Source organism: Pogona vitticeps, chromosome 2, assembly GCF_051106095.1.
Source record: "Pogona vitticeps strain Pit_001003342236 chromosome 2, PviZW2.1, whole genome shotgun sequence".
Taxonomy (NCBI): Eukaryota; Metazoa; Chordata; class Lepidosauria; order Squamata; family Agamidae; genus Pogona; species Pogona vitticeps.
In genome coordinates this window covers 219184347-219206548 of record NC_135784.1, presented here as the reverse complement: position 1 = coordinate 219206548, position 22202 = coordinate 219184347, and the positions used below count along the sequence as shown (strand labels likewise).

Below are 22202 nucleotides of genomic sequence, written 5' to 3'. Positions count from 1 at the left end.
AGGCCTACTGCTGTAAAAGCAGGGTGTAAAAGGGGGAAAGGAAAAAGGAAAAAAGGAAAGAAAGAAGGAAAGAAAATCTAAGATTTACATTTGTGGGGTTTATTGATTGATAAAATTTAATCAGGCAAAATCAGAAAATCAAATACACAAGTTGAGGTATCTTAGCAGTACTATATGTGAAAAACACCCAGTCACAAGCTGATCGCAGAGTGCAGTGTGACTGCAAAAAGCTGTTGCTGATATTGTGGGCTGTGTTGGCAGAACTATTTTTTTTAAGGCTTATGAATACCAGTTCTACTTTATACTCCATGAATCAGACATCATGAGGAATATTGTGGATATAGATCTTGGATGGATTTTTGTTGCTGTGTGCCATTAGGTTGCTTCTGACTTGTAGTGATGCTGTGAATCAATGATCTCCAAAAGGTTCTGTCACTGACTACAATGTTTGGAGTTTTAAAAATTCAATGCAGTTGCTTTCTTTATTGAGTCAATCTATTTCATTTTAGATCTTCTTCTTTTCCTGTTGCTTTCCAGCATTCTTGTCTTTCCAGTGAACCTTACCATCTCACAATATGTCGAAGAATAAGAGCCTAAGTTTAGTCATTTAACTACTAGTGAGAGTTCAGACTTGATTTGATTTAGAACTATTTATTTATCTTCCTGTTGATCCATAGTAACTTTAATGATGTCTTCTAAAACCATATTTCAAATTGGTCAGTTCTTTTTAGCCTTCTTCAATCTCTTTATAGTAATTAGGAATACCATAGTGTGTACTTAAGGGTCTCTTCTAGTTCATTCATAGCTGCTCTTTGATGGCTCAGTCTTGGATACCAGTATAATAAATATGCAGAGATTTCTTTAATTTCTTCATTGTTGGTATTGAACCTAGTATTGATGCAATTAAGATTAACATTCTGGAGCCAGGCCTCTAAATCAAAATGCAAGTGGTTTGGTTCTGTAGGACTCCACATCTTCCACTACTGCTGCGGCCTAGTAGCTACTATTCAAGAGTTTCCTCTATCTTAGTGGTTCCCAACCTTGGGTAACCCAGGTGTTCTTTGACTGCAGTTCCCAGAAACCCTAGCTAGCACAGCTGGTGGTGAAGGCCTCTGGGAATTACAATCCAAGAACATCTGGGTTACCCAGAGGGAGCCAGTGCTCTATCTCATTGAAACTATCAGATCTCTTCTGTTGATGCAACTGTTGTTTCCTAAAGAGGATAGATGTATGTCAGTCTGACTATTAGCTGTGACTATTCCGTCTTGGGAGTCTAAACTCATAATGGAGTCTTGTCTCCTGACAGCATTGCTTTCAACTTCCCTGATTCTCACAAATTCCTTCAGTACCTTAAAATGTGGATCCAAGGGGGAATGAATTATTAACAAGTCTGTCCTACAGTTCACCTTGTCCTTGGAACATTTTTTCCTTGTTTTTAGCTGGCTGCATGGTGATATCCTGCTGACTTTTCAAAGGAAGACCAAGACCTGCATGTTGTGCATTGTTGCTGCCTAGGCGATTCTTATTTTCATTATGGCACGTTGATTGCTTAGTATGGTGAGAAATGAAGGTTGTTGGTTATTTTGCTACCTGTAGACTTTCCATCACTTATCGTGGGCTGGAGAGAAGACTGTTTGTAGATTGCTGGAACCCTTGTTGAGTTTGCTGTTCTCCTCATTTTGCAAGGTATAGGTTAATATTCTGTCTCCATCCTGATGGTGACTTCCATCGTAAACTTAGGAGGATATTGGATTCCTGCTGCCTGTTGATAATAACAATATTGTTGTGTTAATTGTTCATATATTTTCTTTTGTCACTGTATTTTATTATCTCATTTTCAAAGGCTGAATGGTTCATAAGTGGAAAGCATGTCTGAAGAAATCAGGAAAAGACTTGATTTTCCTAACCCCTTTATACAGTCACAGGTAAGGTACTTTTTGCTTTGCATATCTTATTTATATTTTTAGAAGGGATGCCCATAAAATGTTCTACAAGTACATAGATGGGAATTTTGAAAAGAAAGTCACCAAGGCATGAAACTGTAAGAGCCATGGCTGCATCCCGAAACACATGATGCTTCATTATCCATTTTTCAGGGTTCTGAAGTCATTGTGAATCTTTGAATTACCATTTGAGAAACAATGTAACATTTCCAAGCAGTATTTCCACAGTGCAGTTGTGTTGGTGTAAAGTTAGCAGAGCTTTTGTCCCAGCCCAGGCAGTCCAATTGATTCACACAAACACAGGCAGCTCCTTCCAACACCAAAACATATTTACAGTATATACAGTAGTACAAACCAGCAGCAAGACAGCATGGCATCCAAAGAAGAGATCCATACATCTTCTGTACATGTCCATATACACACACACACACACACATACATACGTCTATACATACATATATACGTTTATGTATGTGTGTGTGTGTGTATACACACACACACACACATTTGCATACAGCCAGTCGTGGACATTGCATCATCCCGCATGACTCGCCATTCTGCACATCAGTGAAATATAGCTGCCAATCACCACAAACCTTGTTCTCTCTCAGGTTGGAAATTATCCTTCACATGTTGTCTAGTGAAACTCAGGAAAAACCCCACCCGATGTCCCTTTCCCTGCTTAAAGGTTTTGTTGTTTAGTTAAGTCGTTTCCGACTCTTTGTGACCCCATGGACCAGAGCACGCCAGGCCCTCCTGTCTTCCACTGCCTCTCAGAGTTGGGTCAAATTCATGTTGGTAGCTTTGATGATAGCTTAAAAGTTTACAATGTGTTAATTGCCACTATAAGCCTGCAGTTCTGTGCCTACTAACGGGAGTAAGCCTATAGAATGGAATTGATTTATGTCTGGGTAGACATGATTATGTCTGGGTAGGTACACGATCCACCTGGAGCAGGAATTGGCAAGCCATTCCAGTATCTTTGCCAAGAATACCCCATGAACAGGAACAAAAGGCTAAAAGATATGACATTGGAAGATGGCCCCTCAGGTTGGAAGGTGTCCAGCATGCTACTGAGGAAGGGCGGAGGACAGGTACAAGTAGCTCCAGGGCTAATGAAGTGGTTGCACCAAAGCCAAAAGGATGCTCAGCTGTGGATGTGCCTGGAAGTGAAAGGAAAGTCCAATGCTGCACAGAAAAATACTGCATAGGAAACTGGAATGTAAGATCTATGAACCTTGGTAAGGTGGATGTGGTCAAACAGGAGATGCAAGAATAAACATTGACATCCTGGGAGTCAGTGAACTAAAATGGATGGGAATGGGCAAGCTCAATTCAGACGATTATCATATCTACTATTGTTGTCAAGAATCCCATAGAAGAAATGGAGTAGCCCCTCATAGTCAACAAAATAGTGGGAAAAGATGGACTGGGATACAATCTCAAAAATGATAGAATGATTTCAATATGAATCCAAGGCAGACCTTTCAACATCACAGTAAACCAAGTTTATGCACCAACCACCTATCCTGAAGAGGCTGAAATTGACCAATTCTATGAAGACTTACAACACCGTCTAGAACTGACACCAAAGAAATTATAGGAGACTGGAATGCTAAAGTAGGGAGTCAAGAGATAAAAGGAACAACAGGTAAGTTTGGCCTTGGAGTTCAAAACAAAGCAGGGCAAAGGCTAATTGAGCTTTGTCAAGAGAACAAGCTGGTCATCACAAACACTCTTTTCCAACAACAAAAGAGGTGACTCTACACATGGACATCACCAGATTGGCAATACTGAAATCAGATTGATTATGTTCTCTGCAGCCAAAGATGGAGAAGCTCTATACAGTCAGCAAAAACAAGACCTGGAGGTGACTGTGGCTCTGATCATCAGCTTCTTATAGCAAAATTCAAGGTTAGACTGAAGAGAGTAGGAAAAACCACTGGGCTAGTGAGGTATAATCTAAACCACATCCCTTATGAATTACACAATGGAAGTGAAGAACAGATTTCAGGAACTCGATTTGGTGGACAGAGTGCCTGAAGAACTATGGATGGAGGCTTATAACATTGTACAGGAGGCAGCAAAAAAACCATCCCAAAGAAAAGGAAATGCAAGAAAGCAAAGTGGCTGTCCAATGAGGCCTTACAAACAGCAGAAAAGAGAAGGGAAACAAAATGCAAGGGAGATAGGGAAAGTTAAAGAAAATTGAACGTAACTTCCAAAGAATAGCAAGGAGAGACAAGAGGGCCTTCTTAAATGACCAGTGCAGGAAAATAATAGAAAGGGAAAAAGCAGAGATCTGTTCAAGAAAACTGGAGATATTAAAGGAACATATTGTGCAAAGATGGACATGATAAAGGACAAAAATGGGAGTGACCTCAGAGAAACAGAAGACATCAAGAGGAGGTCGCAAGAATACACAGAGGAATTATACCAGAAAGATTTGGATATCCTGGACAACCCAGACAATGCAGTTGCTGACCTTGAGCCAGACATCCTGGAGAGCGAAGTCAAGTGGGCCTTAGAAAGCATGACAAACAAGAAGGCCAGAGGAGGTGATGGCATTCCAGTTGAACTATTTAAAATCTTAAAAGATGACACTGTTGAGGTGCTACACTCAATATGCCAGCAAGTTTGGAAATCTCAGCAGTGTCCAGAGGATTGTAATATATATATATATAATATATATCCCATTCCCAAAGAAGGGCAACGCCAAAGAATGCTCCAACTACCGTACAATTGCACTCATTTCACATGCTAGCAAGGTACAAGGTGGGCTTCAGCAGTATATGGACTTGGAACAACCAGAAGTACAAGCTGAATTTCGAAGGGGCAGAGGAACTAGGGACCAAATTGCTAACGTGCTGGATTATGGAGAAAGCCAGAGAATTCCAGAAAAACATCTACTTCTGCTTCATTGACTGTGCAAAAGCTTTTGACTGTGTGGACCACAACAAACTATGGCAAGTCCTTAAAGAAATGGGAGTGCCTGATCACCTTGTCTACCTCCTGAGAAATCTATATGTGGGATAGGAAGCAGCAGTTAGAATTGGATATGGAACCACTGATTGGTTCAAAATTGGGAAAGGAGTACGACAAGGCTGTATATTGTGTCCCTGACCCCCCTGTGCACTAGAGGATTGTGGGAGGAACACCTAGCCCCTGATGGGGGTCCTGCAGGGCACCCCAAAACACTGAGGAGCTCTCTTGGCCTCTGGCAGGACTGGGGCTGTGCAGCCCTGTACTGAGTGGGAGGTGCAGCCAGGGGGTCACCATGACTTGGGGGGGTCAAGGGACAGAAGGGGGCAGGAGATGCAAAGGCCATTCCAACTCATACCTTGTAGGGGAAATACCATGTTGTAAAAATGGTTTTCCCAGGGAGAGGCTCATCTATTGCACTTTGGGTGTGCTGTTGACCCCTGTGTTTTCACCAAATGTGGGGAACTCAACTGCATAATTTGTGTTAATGGGAAATTGCACTTTTGATTTCCCTGGTTTTTCTAGATTTCTTTTCACCTCTCTTTCTCCTCATCAGGACCTATTGCAAAGACAGCAAGTCCTGGTGATGTCTTGTATTGCATTCTTTCTCTTTTTCTCCCCTGTGGTAAAGGATCAGGGCAAAAGGAGTCATTATCAGGAGTCAGGGGGCTACTTTGACTCCTTTTACCCTCTTTGTTGCTGGAGAGAGAAAGAGGGGGAAGGCTATCTGAGACCCATTGAATTTCCAAAGGCAGTGCAGGTGAGGGGATTGCTTTTCCCCAAGATGGTATGGGGAACTGTGTTTTGCAAGACGATGTTTTCTATGGACATTTTCCGCAAGACAGTGATTTTCCCCCCAATTGGAATGCATTAAATGGATTTCAGTGCATTCCAATGGGGAACTGGGTTTCACATGACGATGTTTTCACAAGACAGCGATTTCCATGTAACGAATTAAAATAGTCTTGCAAGGCACCACTATACGTGATATGAAAGGATCACAGAGAATGCTAGTTTTTGTTATTTGGATTGTATGTGGCCATATGTTTCATTATCCATTTTTCATCATCTGTGGTGGGAATACAGAACCTGTTTTGCCTTCCAGGAGTTTTGGACATCAGCTCCTAGAAACCCCTGCTGTAGTGTATAATGGTCAGAGGTGTTGTCCAAAACATTTGGAGGACTAAATGTTGCCCAACCCTGTTGACAAGAGGTTGAATACAATGGATTCTGAATCCTTTTGATTTTACAGTGTAGCTGCTAGTCTTTTGCTGCAGGGCAACAATATAGAACTTAATGGAAAGGTTTATGTTTCCTTCACAGACTGTGGGCCATCTTGTAGCTGCCGTACAGAAAGAAAATGTTTTGCCTAACAAGATAAACCAGTCCACTCACCAGGTTTGTTCCTTTGCTTTTGCTTTTTCTCTCCTGCATCACCTTGAAATCTGCTTATGTGAAATGAAATAATTGGTAATCAGTCCTGGTTATGTTCCCTTCTTTTATGGCTGATAGGAGATCCTTCTCAGGGTGTAAAGGAGCCAAAATTGAGCCCTTAATATTTTCAAACACTATAATGCTAATGACAGATTCTCTGGAGAGAGCTGGGTTTGTATGTACCATGAATCCTTTAAGACTGCATGCCAGGGAAATTTTCAACATTTCCCTGTCCTTTTAATAGTTCTTTTTGGATTCGATTTAAATAACATTTAAAAAAACACATTTTTTTTTACCATTTAAATCAGAAAATAGCTTTAAAATTAAATTGTAGTTTAAATCAATTAGATTTTTAAAAATCGTTGATTTTTATCTAGTTTGCATGGCTTTCTATAAGGTGTAAAATTATAATTCCTGTATGAAGTTGTTTAACAATTCTTGGGCCTCTACTGAAAAAGCTTCTCCTTCTGCTGTGAATGACTTTGCATACCAGTAAAGGAGAGGGGGATCATGAAGGTATCTCTCTAGACAGAAATAATGTGTGATTCCAGTGTCCTGAATTATACATATACGAAACCAGAGAAATCTGCTAGAATTTGCAGTCTTCTCATCAGCAGCCTCATGTGTTTAAAACATGACTCATTGGGATTTAGAATAGAATGTCCTGACTATGTCCTCACATGGTAAATGGGGCAATATGAGCATTTTCTTAATGAGAGATGGCATATATTTTTGTAAATGTCCAGAACTTGAAACTGTGCTGACTGGTGCCTTATTGCACAAATAATAAACAAGTTGCAGCACTGGATTTGCTGTTTGTTTTTTGATCAGTGTACACATGGTCATAGTAGGGAAAGGGGGGGACCTTATGAATTTTGTCTGAGGGATTTTGCCCAAATTGGTGTGAACATCATGAAAAAAGCCATTGAGGATGTCTCATTTTCCTGCTTGAATGTAATATTTTGTATCCTCCTTGCAGGGCATTGAGAATCTTCAACTAGCTGACTCACTGTGTTGAGATGGCCTCTTTCAAACTAAATCTGCATTTTTAAAAAAACATCCTTACCTAGATTTGAAGAATTCAAGCAACCCAGGTGGGAGGTATAAGAGCAATGCTTCGGATGAAGAAACAACTAGGTTACAGTTACAGAGAGAGATTTTCTTTTAACAAAACTTCATTCCTGTTTTTACTCAAACAGCATTTTAAGCTAGATGTTGTGCAGGCAGATTTTTGCTGTATTTGCAATTCTGACAGCTTGGGTTTGTTTCTCCTCTGTTTTGGTTTTTAGACCCCTGCCTTGAACTTGCTCTGGGAAAAGTGCTGCAGTGACAATGTGGTTGTCAGGACAACCTGCTGTGAGGCGCTTGTGACTCTCGTGGCACAGGATCATGCAGAATTCACCTATGTTCTTAATGGAGCTCTCAACTTGATTCCTTCTGCTAGGTAATGGTAGTTTTTGTCACTTGATGATTAGGTTCTCCAAGCCTCTAGATTATTCTTCTGAGTGGATTTACTCAGCACCCTTGTTCTTGCAAGGTGTGGTGTTCATCCAGTCCTGACTGACTAGAAGCATGCATTTCCAGAGCTTAGAAAAGTTACTTTTTTAGAATTTGACTTTTAGAATCCCTTAGTTAACCTGCTAAAGCCTTCCCATGTCAGGATTTTGTTCTTTTGGTGAACAGGGAGTTAAATTTTAATATTGTAATGAAAGTGCAGAGTCACAAATGTAAAGTAAAAGCCAATGTAATGACTAATAGCATGCAGGTGAAACAAGCTGATGCAATGCATGTTTGTTAACCAAGACGAGCTGTAATGGTGAAATGTGATTGGTTGTTCTGGGTATAAATGTAACAGAGACAGAACAGACCTTTGCCACTCAGCAGTAAGTTTGGTGGTCATTTGCTTCTATGTGAATATTGCTCTCAATGTTGTTATGCCAAATGTATCTTGCCTTGTATATATGTTTAGCCATATCCAATATACTATATTATAATCACCAAGAACTTTCTCATGTCATTTTTTCTCCATGTCTAAGTCTGTAAGTCTCTTACTTTGCTATTAAAATGGGAGGAATGGAAGCAGTCTGATAAGAGGCTCTGTATAACCAGTGTCCTTAGTTTCAAGGACACTGGATATACAGAGTGCTCTTGCCAAGCTTCACATTCAGCCGGACTCTAAGAAGTTTTCTCGAGGCCAGAGCCTCATTAAGCCTCTGGGAGCCCCACACCAACATCGCAGTGGTTGGATTCTGAGAACAGTAGTCCAAAAAACCAAACTCTGAACATATCTGTGAAGATTCTCAGTCATCCAGGTGAAGTTATCTGGAAGTTGAGTCATGACTACTAGACTTCATTCTTGTTAGGTTGAAACGTTTCGTTACTCATGGAAGTAGCTTCTTCAGTCTGATGAGAGTTGGTAGGAGATCCCCGATATATCCTCCCCATTGGTTTCACTTCCCCCTGAATAGGCTCATTAGAAGGATAAAGGACTAGGGGTGAGGGAAAATCCCATTTCTGCAGTCCTTCTCCACCCATTGTCATGGGTTGTTAATGGTCGGTAACAGTGGTCTTTCTGGTGTGTGTGGTCCTGATCTTCCTGTGGATGGATGAAAGGGCAGCATGATAAATAGGAGGAGATTGTATCTAAGGCCTCCACCCCTTTTGAGTGAGGGATTTTCTTTATGCACGTGTATGGCCTCCCTCACCCCTCTCTCAAACCACCTAAAAACTCTAAGCAATTCATAGAAATGGCTGCATATTGAGTGCATATTATGCATTCAGTGCTTGTAATGCATTACTCTGTTTAATTCCAACCAAGAGCTATTTCTGTAGATCAGAGTGAAAGATACAGTAAATGCATACTTGTACACCTTGTTTTTCTTTTTGTGTTCTTTAATTTGAATGAGGCACATGATGGTGAAGGCAGGGGAATAGAGTGTATAGGTAAATAAAAAAAGGAATTACAGTTATGGTGAAGTCATCACTTAATCAATTGCAGGCTTCTTGCATAGAGAACACAAGATTGCTTTCTTGCTCAAGGCCAATAATTTGGTTTTCGACCTGTGCTGTATTATGGGGTCATTAGAATGACCCTGGAGTTAGTTTCCAAGAGTTGTATCATTCAAACCATATTTTTATCTTGTCTTAACTTTTGCAAAATTACTTTTTAATGCCTGTCTTCATTTAGTAAAAATCCCACTGCCAACCATACCCAACAAACCCTCATGTAATTTGAAGGTACTCAGATGAAATTTCTGTCTATATACCTAGTTCTATACCTAGATCTGTTTTAAGGTATACTGTATTCTTTTAAATTTTTTTAAAGTATTCACTTTCTGCTAGTGGACAATATGAATCAAATTTAAGACTTGACGTATGGCATGGCATATACTAAAGTGGTTGGGGTTAATATGTAAAGATGCACATCAGGAAAAAGGTACTTTTGGGGGCTACAAATTTCAGACTCTTTCAGCCCATGTGGCCACCAGACGTACTGGACTGGGAATGGTAGTTCCTGGGCATAATAGTCCAAAAATGTAACTTTACAAAACTCTGATAAAAACAGTATATGTATGTATGTATGTATGTATGTATGTATGTATGTATGTATGTATGTATGTATGTATGTATGTATGTATGTATGTATGTATGTATGTATGTATGTACGTACGTATGTACGTACGTACGTACGTATGTATGTATGTACAGTATGTATGTATGTACAGTATGTATGCATGCATGCATGTATGTTTTAGTTGAATTATGCTGCACAGGATAACATGGTCATGTACTATCCAACTGTTTTTTGTCAATTTGTTTCCTGGAGTGCACTAGGTTTCCTTCTTGGGAATAACATTCATAGTAAACTGCTATTCCAAAAAGCTTCTTTTAGTGTCTCAGTGGATTGTTTGGAACTAGTTGCCTCTTCCTTTTGAGAACTGCATATTGTGGTTGTCTCCTTCATGGATTGCTGCCTTGTCGTGGCGAAGGGGCTTGAGTAACTCAGAGAAGCTATGGGCTATGCCGTGCAGGGACACCCAAGACGGACAGGACATAGTGGAGAGTTTCGACTAAACGCAATCCACCTGGAGTAGGAAATGGCAAGCCACTCCAGTATCTTTGCCAAGAACGCCCCATGATCAGAAACAAAAGGCTAAAAGATATGACGGTGGAAGATGGGCCCCTCAGGTCGGAAGGCGTCCAACATGCTACTGAGGAAGAGTGGAGGACAAGTACAAGTAGCTCCAGAGCTAATGAAGTGGTTGGGCCAAAGCCGAAAGGACGCTCAGCTGTGGACGTGCCTGGAAGTGAAAGGAAAATCCGATGCTGCAAAGAAGAATACTGCATAGGAACCTGGAATGTAAGATCTATGAACGTTGGGAAGCTGGAGGTGGTCAAACAGGAGATGGCAAGAATCCTGGGCATCAGTGAACTAAAATGGACAGGAATGGGCGAATTCAACTCAGATGATTATCATATCTACTATTGTGGACAAGAATCCCGTAGAAGGAATGGAGTAGCCCTCATAGTCAACAGAAGAGTGGGAAAAGCTGTAATGGGATACAATCTCAAAAATGATAGAATGATGTCAATACGAATCCAAGGCAGACCATTCAACATCACAATAATCCAAGTTTATGCACCAACCAGCATTGCTGAGGAGACTGAAATTGAACAATTCTATGAAGATTTACAACACCTTCTAGAACTGACACCAAAGAAAGATGTTCTTCTCATTCTAGGGGACTGGAATGCTAAAGTAGGGAGCCAAGAGATAAAAGGAACAACAGGTAAGTTTGGCCTTGGAGTTCAGAATGAAGCAGGACAAAGGCTAATAGAGTTTTGTCAAGAGAATAAGCTGGTCATCACAAACACTCTTTTCCAACAACACAAGAGGCGACTCTATACATGGAAATCACCAGATGGGCAATATCGAAATCAGATTGATTATATTCTCTGCAGCCAAAGATGGAGAAGCTCTATACAGTCAGCAAAAACAAGACCTGGAGCTGACTGCGGTTCTGATCATCAGCTTCTCATAGCAAAATTCAAGCTTAGACTGAAGAGATTAGGAAAAACCACTGGGCCACTCAGGTATAATCTAAACCAAATCCCTTATGAATACACAGTGGAAGTAAAGAACAGATTTAAGGAACTAGATTTGGTGGACAGAGTGCCTGAAGAACTTTGGATAGAGGCTCGTAACATTGTCCAGGAGGCAGCAACGAAAACCATCCCAAAGAAAAGGAAATGCAAGAAAGCAAAGTGGCTGTCCAACGAGGCCTTAGAAATAGGAGAGAGGAGAAGGGAAGCAAAATGCAAGGGAGATAGGGAAAGTTACAGAAACTTGAATGCAGACTTCCAAAGAATAGCAAGGAGAGACAAGAGGGCCTTCTTAAATGAACAATGCAAAGAAATAGAGGAAGATAACAGAAAAGGAAAGAGCAGAGATCTGTTCAGGAAAATTGGACATATTAGAGGAACATTTTGCGCAAAGATGAACATGATAAAAGACAAAAATGGGAAGGACCTAACAGAAGCAGAAGACGTCAAGACGAGGTGGCAAGAATACACAGAGGAATTATATCAGAAAGATTTGGATATCCCGGACAACCCAGACAATGTAGTTGCTGACCTTGAGCCAGACATCCTGGAGAGCGAAGTCAAGTGGGCCTTAGAAAGCCTGGCTAACAACAAGGCCAGTGGAGGTGATGGCATTCCAGTTGAACTATTTAAAATCTTGACCTACTGGGATATGCCACAGTTTCACTAAGCTGCCACCAACCATTCCCTATAAGAAGTCACACAGACCAGGGATGGATTTTTAACAAATAAAAGAACAAGGTTTATTAAATAACACACAGGGAAAAATAAAAGGATCAAGTGAATAAGATACAGTAACGTGGCTTAGTCTCGATCATACATCCACACAGTTTGGTTCACACAGAACACTTAACTTGAAGCACAGACCCTGAACCTATCAGTTCTGGCTAACCATACAGACACCTGAACCTATCAGGTTGGTACTGACTGACACACAGACTCCCACTCAAGCTTCTTCTCTCAGCTCTTCTCCAGCTCTCTTCACACGCTCCACATATATATACAGTACAGCCCCTCCTCCTGATGTCCCGCCTTCCACCCCCCATAGGATGGAACTTTCCCTCCAAACCCATGACAGACAGGTAACATCAGTGCTGTATGTAACACCTCCCCTCTTTATAAGTTGTTTTGTAGGGGGAAAGCTAAGGTGCTTTTCACCAAAAAACAACCTGGACCCAAAACAAACAAAAACAGTTATATAATAACATACAATACCATACTTACTTATACTTACACTCTATTAGGCATTTAAACATTTACCATTAACAATACATCAAGTTACCTTTATTCATACAAACCAACATGTTCAATAAACAGACACATTTGACTTTTTGGCATCAAAATATATACATAGTCCATGTTTCTTTCGCCGTCTTCATTCTTCAGGTCTTCTTGACAAGGCGTCAGCAACACAGTTCACTGACCCTCTGACCACCTTCACTTCAAAGTCATAGTCTTGCAGATTTAAAGCCCACCTCATAAGTTTACTATTGTGGGTTTTCATTGTCTTTAACCATTGCAGTGGTGAATGGTCAGTGCACAGAATAAAATGTCTTCCCCAGATGTAAGGCTTGGCCTTCTGGATCGCGTAGACTATGGCCAGGCACTCCTTTTCCACGGTTGCCAAATGTCTCTCACCTTTCTGGAGTTTCCTACTCAGGTAGGACACTGGATGCTGGTCACCATTCTCATCCTCCTGGCAAAGAACTACTCCTACCCCGCTGTTAGACGCATCGGTGTAGATGATGAACTCCCGGTCGAAGTCTGGAGCACGCAGCACTGGATAGTTGATGAGCGCCTCCTTCAACCTCCGGAACGCCTCCTCACAGTCGCTGGTCCACGGGATGCGGTCATCAGCCTTCTTCCTCGTCAGATCGGTCAGCGGAGCTGCAATCTTGCTAAACCTCGGGATGAACTTTCTGTAGTAGCCCACCAACCCAAGAAATGATTTGACTTTTTTCTTGGTGTTGGGTCTGGGCCAATCACGAACTGCTTCTATCTTGGCCTCGAGGGGTTTTATCACTCCTCCCCCTACTATGTGACCCAAATATTTTCGTTCTGGGCTACCCAGCTGCAGTTTGTTCTCTTTGCAGGGCCTAGGCCAAAGCACTTCCTCCCCTGGGTTAAAGTGCCTCTCCCTGCCTTCCTGGTCATTCCAAGCTTTCTTTCTGACCTTTTGAGCTTGCAGGGTCTCTGCTGCTAGCTCTAGGTTTCTCTTTAGGTCATTCATCAAGGTGTCTATGTATGTCACAACGTCTTGTGGGTCATCCTGGGTGATCTGCTCCCAATTTTGTTTGATCAAATCAAGGGGCCCTTTCACCCTTCTCCCAAATAAAAGTTCAAACGGACTGAACCCGGTACTGGCTTGTGGCACTGATCGATAAGCAAACAAAAGGGATTGCAGCTTCTGGTCCCAATTGTTTGGATTCTCTGCCAAGTAAGCCCTAACCATGCGCATTAGAGTCCCATTGAACTTCTCAGTTAACCCATTACTTTCAGGGTGATAGGCAGTGGTTTCCTTGTGCTTAATTCCACAGATTTGCCATAACCGTTTCATGAGCTTCGATGTGAACGATGCGCCCAAATCTGTGATTATTTCTGAGGCAAATCCCATCCTGGACATATACCCCACCAAGGCATCTGCCACTGTGTTAGTTTCAATGTTAGTCAAGGGTATGGCTTCAGGGTACCTCGTGGCATGGTCCACAATGGTGAGAATGAACCTGTTCCCCCTCTTTGTGGCCTTGGGCAACGGTCCCACAATATCCACCCCTATGCATTTGAATGGAGTGTCAATCACAGGCAAAGGGCACAACTTTGCTTTGGTCCTGTTGCGGCTATTCCCCTGCCTTTGACACACATCACATTGTTTACAGAATTCCCTGATCTGCTTCCCTATGTCAGGCCAGTAAAAATTCTGTGTGATTCTCTGCTGTGTTTTGTTCACCCCTAAGTGCGCAGCAAACATGTCAGAGTGCCCCCTTTTTAAGATCATGGGGCGATACTTTTCAGGTACCACTAGCTGACTTCTGATCCCATCTCCCCCTTTTGAGATATTCCTCAGGGTCTCTCTATACAAAATCCCCTTTTCCTCTAGAAATCTCACTGGGGTTTCAGGTGTTAGCTGGGCGTCAGTCACCTGTTCAAAACACTTTTGGAGAGTGGCGTCTGCCTTTTGCTCTTGGCCAAATCGGCTGTCTGTGGTTAAGGTTTCCACCACAGCTTCTGAACTCCCCTCTGCTTCCGTCTCTGGCTCATCATTACCCCCCTGAACTGTCCCCGTGGTGGCTTGTGAACGTGTAATCACTAGCACCCGTTTCACATGTTCAGCCAGGTCATTTCCCACGAGCATGGCTGCTGGCAGAGTCGATGAAATCGCTAGCCGCCAAACTCCCCTCCAGCCTTGAAAGTTCACAGGTACCTCCGCTACTGGCAGTGAGATCACCTGCCCCTCAATCCCTGCCACCTTCATGCTCTCATTTGGGATTACATACTCCCTAGGAATAATATCTGGATGGCACAGGGTCACCTGGGAACAAGTGTCCCTCAGCCCCCGATACTGATGGTCAAGTATTCCTACGTCCACCCCTGCGGTTTCAAACAACTGAGAATCTGTTCTCACGAGCAAGCAGCGCTTGACCTCCACAAGAGGACCATTTTCCTCAGCCTGATCAGCAGATGTAACTGTTCCAGATTGAGTAGCCATGGCAACAGGCTCCCTCAGTGACAAGGAGCTTTGCTCTTTCTGGACACAGAACACAGCTTTTGGCTTGGTTCCACTCGAATCCTGAGGCACAATTCCTTTTAGCTGCTTTAATTTCTCACACTCTGAGATTAGATGGCCCTTTCCCTGACAGAAATAACATTTTCTGCTATATTTTGAGTCTTTCTCATCTTGTTTTGGTTTTCCCTCCAAAATCTGAGGTCTTGGTTTCATGTCTGAGGGCTTCCCTTCACCATGGGCCCCTCCCCCTTGCTGGCTTTTCCCTGGTCCCTGAGAGTACTTGCTGTAGGTTTCTTTAGGTTTCCCCATCGATTTCCCCTCACCCAAGGGCTTTCTTATTTGGGAAATAAAATCTGCGATCTCGGCTGCTTCTGCCACAGATTTCGGTTTCCTTTCCCTCACCTGGAATTTCAGTTCCCCATGCAGGACTGAATAGAACTGTTCCAGCGCTATCAAGTCTTTGAGCTGCTGAAAGGTCTCTGTCCCCTCCTGAGATAGCCATTTCTCTAGCAGCCTCACCAATTGGGCCCCCACTTGGGTAAAAGTCTGCTCTGGTTTCTTGGTGATTGACCTGAATCTTTGCCTCAGCTGTTCCGCATTTATCCCATGTCTGGCAAACACCAGTTTTTTAAACTCTGCAAAATCTTTCATCAGTTCCTCTGGCATCTCTGCATAGACTTCTGCAAGGCTGCCACTGATTAAAGATCGCATAATGGTCATCTTCTCAGTTTCCCTTACTGAGAAGTCCACAAACGCTCTTTCCACTAGGGAAAAGAACACTTCAGGACAATCTCCCTTGTGGTACACAGGGAATTTCTTCAGGTCAGCTTTAGACAATTGGCCTCCCTCAGAATCCCTATTGTTATTATTGTTCTGATTCATCAGTTCCAATTTTCTCAACTCAAACGCCATCCTTTCTTTTTCCAGAGCACTTTTCTCTCTCTCCCTCTCTATTTCAAATTGCCTTTGTTTCTCTCTTTCCCTTTCCTCCATTTCCCTCACCCTCAGTTCATGCTGTTGGGCTATGAGCATTTTCCTGAGTTCTGGGTTCTGTTCTCCCGTGCTGTCACCCTGCACTGAGCCAAATTCATCCTCAGAACCTTGGTCAACCTGGGGGTCTTTCACTTCACCCATTTCTGCCATTTGGCTTCGAGTCAAGGGCATAATCCCCCCCCCAGAACAGGCTGCTTTCAAAAGTCAAGCCTCAAAATAAAGCGACCACTTTTTTTTTCTTTCTTTTGCCTCAGAACCAGCTTTCTATAGATTGCTGCTGTTCTTCAGCACTAACTTGCAACAGTTGCGAGCCAGAGTCTACCCCCCTCTGCTAGGCCTCTCAGCAGGCAGGCTAGATCACTGCTACTACACAGTTTTGCCTCAGCTTTTTTCCCGCCAAAACAGGCTGCCTCAGAGCTCCCTAATCTAGTCCCCAGTTGGCACGTTCTTCCACTAGCGCACCTCCCCGTGAGGTACACCTAGAAGATTACCTACGCGCCCTCAGATTGTCCCTGACTAGACCCCTCTTGCTCTGGGCACTCTTGCCAAGGCTTTGCTGGACCACTGGACAACTGGACCAGTCGTATCCCACACGCTGGACACCAATCAATGTGACAAACCCAGACCTACTGGGATATGCCACAGTTTCACTAAGCTGCCACCAACCATTCCCTATAAGAAGTCACACAGACCAGGGATGGATTTTTAACAAATAAAAGAACAAGGTTTATTAAATAACACACAGGGAAAAATAAAAGGATCAAGTGAATAAGATACAGTAACGTGGCTTAGTCTCGATCATACATCCACACAGTTTGGTTCACACAGAACACTTAACGTGAAGCACAGACCCTGAACCTATCAGTTCTGGCTAACCATACAGACACCTGAACCTATCAGGTTGGTACTGACTGACACACAGTAGTACCCTGTCTGACACACAGACTCCCACTCAAGCTTCTTCTCTCAGCTCTTCTCCAGCTCTCTTCACACGCTCCACATATATATACAGTACAGCCCCTCCTCCTGATGTCCCGCCTTCCACCCCCCATAGGATGGAACTTTCCCTCCAAACCCATGACAGACAGGTAACATCAGTGCTGTATGTAACAGGCCTTAGAAAGCCTGGCTAACAACAAGGCCAGTGGAGGTGATGGCATTCCAGTTGAACTATTTAAAATCTTGAAAGATGATGCTGTTAAGGTGCTACATTCAATATGCCAGCAAGTTTGGAAAACTCAACAGTGGCCAGAGGATTGGAAAAGATCAGTCTACATCCCAATCCCAAAGAAAGGCAGTGCCAAAGAATGCTCCAACTACCGTACAATTGCACTCATTTCGCACGCTAGCAAGGTTATGCTCAAAATCCTCCAAGGTAGGCTTCAGCAGTATGTGGACCGAGAACTCCCAGAAGTACAAGCTGGATTCCGAAGAGGCAGAGGAACTCGAGACCAAATTGCTAACTTGCGCTGGATTATGGAGAAAGCCAGAGAGTTCCAGAAAAATATCTACTTCTGCTTCATTGACTATGCGAAAGCCTTTGACTGTGTGGACCACAGCAAACTATGGCAAGTTCTTAAAGAAATGTGAGTGCCTGACCACCTTATCTATCTACTGAGAAACCTATATGTGGGACAGGAAGCAACAGTTAGAACTGGTCATGGAACAACTGAGTGGTTCAAAATTGGGAAAGGAGTACGACAAGGCTGTATATTGTCTCCCTGCTTATTCAATTTATATGCAGAATACATCATGCGGAAGGCTGGACTGGAGGAATCCCAAGCCGGAATTAAGATTGCCGGAAGAAATATCAACAACCTCCGATATGCAGATGATACCACTCTGATGGCAGAAAGTGAGGAGGAATTAAAGAACCTTGTAATGAGAGTGAAAGAGGAGAGTGCAAAAAACGGTCTGAAACTCAATATCAAAAAAACTAAGATCATGGCCACTGGTCCCATCACCTCCTGGGAAATAGAAGGGGAAGATATGGAGGCAGTGTCAAATTTTATTTTCCTGGGCTCCATGATCACTGCAGATGGAGACAGCAGCCCTGAAATTAAAAGGCGCCTTCTTCTTGGGAGGAAAGCGATGACAAATCTTGACAGCATCTTGAAAAGCAGAGACATCACCTTGCCAACAAAAGTCCGAATAGTCAAAGCTATGGTTTTTCCTGTCGTGATGTATGGAAGTGAGAGCTGGACCATAAAGAAAGCAGACCGCCGAAGAATTGATGCCTTTGAATTGTGGTGCTGGAGGAGGCTCTTGAGAATCCCCTGGACTGCAAGGAGAACAAACCTATCAGTTCTAAAGGAAATCAACCCTGAATGCTCACTTGAAGGACAGATCCTGAAGCTGAGGCTCCAGTACTTTGGCCATCTCATGAGAAGAAAAGAGTCCTTGGAAAAAACCTTGATGTTAGGAAGGTGTGATGGCAAGAGGAGAAGGGGACGACCGAGGATGAGATGGCTGGACAGTGTCTGCGAAGCAACCAACATGAACCTGACACAACTCCGGGAGGCAGTAGAAGACAGGAGGGCCTGGCGTGCTCTGGTCCATGGGGTCACGAAGAGTCGGACACGACTAAACGACTAAACACACAACACACATATTGTGGTTGTGGGTTTGATCCTCTTCTCTTTTGTGTGTGCTTTCAGTTTGTGGTGTATGCTGGCTAGGCGTGAGAGGCCTATACAGAAATAGGCTTGGTTCAGGAACACTAAGCTTGTGCCACAGAATTGAACTAGCAGACTCTCATGGTTGAAAGTTCTTTCATACAAATCAGTTCCTGCACAATGCAAATGAAATCAAATGTTCTAGAAAGAATTCTAATCTTGTGTTCTCCCTGCTAGATTTCATTGTGTAAGAACTGTGGTATTCGCCCTTGTGGTCTCTGCTTGTCTTTCCCTCACAAAGGCTCGCGTCACGTTCTCCTCTCGCTGCCACCAGTGGATTACCTCGATCCACAATATAAATTACGTTTGTCAGAACACTTGTCTTGTGAACTGAAACAGAACTTATTTATTGAAGTGAAGCAGAGTGAATAATAACAGAAGTTTCTCAGATAAACATTATATACAAGCAAGTCATCAACAATTCTCTCAGTACATACTTTTCTCTTGCAATATTACCACCTTCTCTACCTATTTTCTAACCAGCCCTATATCTCCCAGTTCCCCCTCTCTCTGACTAACCAGCCCTATCTGACTCCTCCTTCTCCCGCCAAGCCTCATGTAGCTGCTGACTCTGCCTCTCCAGTCCTCTCATAGGCTTATGCAAATAAGCTCATGAATATGAATGGCATGAGTGTTGTGGGCGATTGTCACATTCCTCCCCTCTAAGAAAAAGTTTGTTTCATGAGGGAAAACCTTACAGTTTACCCTTATGAACAACAGAACGTACAGGGAACATTTCATGCAGAACACCATCATAATAATATGCTTACCAGTTATGTCCTAAATCATATACCATATTTCAACATACAGTGGTGCCTCGCTTAGCGAGCGCACCGTATAACGACGAATCCGTATAGCGATCCCCTTTTTTGGGATCGCTATACGGCGCACCCAATCGCCGCACCTCGCATTGCGACGATTGGGGAGTCCGGCCGCCATTTTGGAGCCGCGTTCGGCGGCTCCAAAATGGGCGCCGGATGACCCGAAATGGCCCCGCGCTGTGTTTTCGCGCCCTCGGCAAGCGAGGGGAGGGCGCGAAAACGCGGCGTGGGGCCATTTCGGGTCCATTTTGAAGCCGCAAAACAGCTGTTTTGCGGCTTCAAAACGGCCGCGGACGACCCGAAATGGCCCCGCGCCGCATTTTCGCGCCCTCGGCAAGCGAGGGGAGGGCGCAAAAATGGCTGCCCGGGGCCAGGAAACTTCTCTAAGTGGGAAGTTTAGGGCCGATTTGGAACGCATTAAATGAAGTTTAATGCGTTCCAAAGGCTTTTTACTTCCCGCTTAGCGAAGATTTCATATAGCGAAGGTTAATCCGGAACGGATTAACCTCGCTATACGGGGCACCACTGTATAACACATCATATTTACCATATACAGTGGTGCCTCGCACAGTGAGGTTAATCCGTCCCGGATTAACCCTCGCTGTATGAAACATCGCTGAGCGGGGCAGAAAAGCGCATTGGAACGCATTAAACATCATTTAATGCGTTCCAAATCGGCTGAAAACTCACCGTTCAGCGATGCTTCCGGGGTCCGGCCCTTGCTGAACGAGGGCACGAAAATGGCTGCGATCAGCTGTTCCGCGGCTTCAAAATGGCCGACGGAACAGCCGAAAGGGCCGGGCGCAGCATTTTCGCGTCCTTGGTAAGCAAGGGGAGAGCGCGAAAACGCTGCGCGCAGCCATTTCGGCTGTTCCGGCAGCGTTTTCGCGCCCTCCCCTTGCTTACCAAGGGCGCGAAAACGCTGCACCTGGCCCTTTCGGCTGTTCCAGCGGCCATTTTGAAGCCGCGGAACAGCTGATCGGCGTTTCGCAAAGCGAAGGTCGGTAAGCGAACCGCTTACCGACCTTCGCTCTGCGATTTTCGCCCACTGGGGCCATCGCTGTGCCATCGCATTAGCGATCGCAAAAGCGTCCTCGTAGAGCGAATTCATCGCTCTACGAGGTGCTCGTTGTGCGAGGCACCACTGTACTTATACATACCTTATACTAGTTTTCTGTCTATTACTATGTTTACTAGATCAAACTTATTACTTTAAACATTTAAAACAATCAATGCAATTATAAACATTTGCAATACTCACATTAAGACAGATCACATTACCTCTACTCTATTTCCCATCATTATACACCTCACAGTTCATCAGCATTCAATGAGACATTTCATTTTTAATTGCATTCCGTAACTAATGCACAAACAGAACATTTAATACTACATTACACTCTTTTATCCCTCCATTAGTCATTTGGCCTTCGAGACCAGGCGTCAGCAACCATATTCTGAGTCCTTTTTATGCTGAGGATCTCAAAGTCAAAGTCTTGGAGGTTCAGTGTCCATCTTGAAAGCTTACTGTTAGTGTCTTTCATAGTTTGTAGCCATGCCAGAGGGAAAGGGTTAGTGCAAAGGATGAACTTCCTCCCCTAAATGTAAGGCTTCAGTCTTTGCAGCGTCCAAACAGTTGATAGGCACACCCTCTCGATGGCAGACCAATATCTCTCACCAGGTTGGAATCTCCTGTTGATCGGAGTCATAGGGTGCAGATTCCTGCTGTCATCTGCTTGGCACAGCACAATCCTAGATGTATCCACACAGATTGTGAACCCCCAGTTGTTGTCCAGCACAACAAAGGCAGATACTGAAGTCCGTGCTCTCTTCTGTTGAATGGCAGCTATCGGGCATTCTGAAGTTCATTGGATATCCTCAGCTCACCTCTTCCGGGTTAAACCTGTTCTCTTACTGAATAGTGGCTTAATTTTCTCAGCTGTGGGAAGGTTAGACAGTTTCTTTCCCGTCTCCAGCACAGCTATGACTGTGTTCTTCCTTGAGATCTTATTGCTTATGCCTTCCTGCTCACCAACAAATTCCCGCACAAGTATTTTTGTTGCAAATTTCTCCATATGTAGGGGATCACTATCATGGCTCACCTCCAAATTCACAGGCATGTTTCTTTTAAGTGTGGTCTAAAACACTTGGTTTATTTTAGATGCATTCAGATTTTCATTATCTGGTTCTATATCTTTAATATTTGGTTTCTTAGATAGGAGTTTCCCTTGCAGGGTTTTAAGGGGTTCTGCAGCTGCAGAGCGACTAGACTTCTCAGACCTCCAGTTCTGCTGTAACATATCCACAAATTCTGACCCTGCTAACTGCAATTCACTCCCCTCTATGAGTTTCAGCCTCACCACTTTGTCCTCAGGACAGAATGCTCTTTCCTGGACCTCATACAGGCCTTTCTCCTTTTCAGGAGTACGCCCCCAAGCTCGGCTCTGCTAATTCTAAGGACATTTCCCTATATTTTACAGAGACAAATAGCTGTTTGTGGGGTCCTCCCCCTCTATGAGGTGCCTTT

At 43.5% G+C, this 22202-nt stretch overlaps 1 protein-coding gene and 1 non-coding gene across 6 annotated transcripts in view; both read left to right on the top strand.

The window, feature by feature from the left end:
• Nucleotides 1-22202, top strand: part of FOCAD (focadhesin) — a 249024-nt gene that overhangs the window by 3637 nt on the left and 223185 nt on the right. For all 5 annotated transcript variants that reach the window (XR_013541436.1, XM_078384917.1, XM_020790338.3 and 2 more), the window contains exons 2-4: nucleotides 1844-1925; nucleotides 6249-6323; nucleotides 7649-7803. Coding sequence is in view for 3 of the 5 variants with exons in the window: in XM_020790338.3 (XP_020645997.3) it covers nucleotides 1869-1925; nucleotides 6249-6323; nucleotides 7649-7803 (287 nt within the window). In the remaining 2 variants the exon portion in view is untranslated. The remainder of the gene's footprint in view (nucleotides 1-1843; nucleotides 1926-6248; nucleotides 6324-7648; nucleotides 7804-22202) is intronic.
• Nucleotides 5276-5439, top strand: LOC140705142 (U1 spliceosomal RNA). Its single transcript, XR_012084650.2, has one exon. It is a non-coding gene; the product is annotated as a U1 spliceosomal RNA (small nuclear RNA).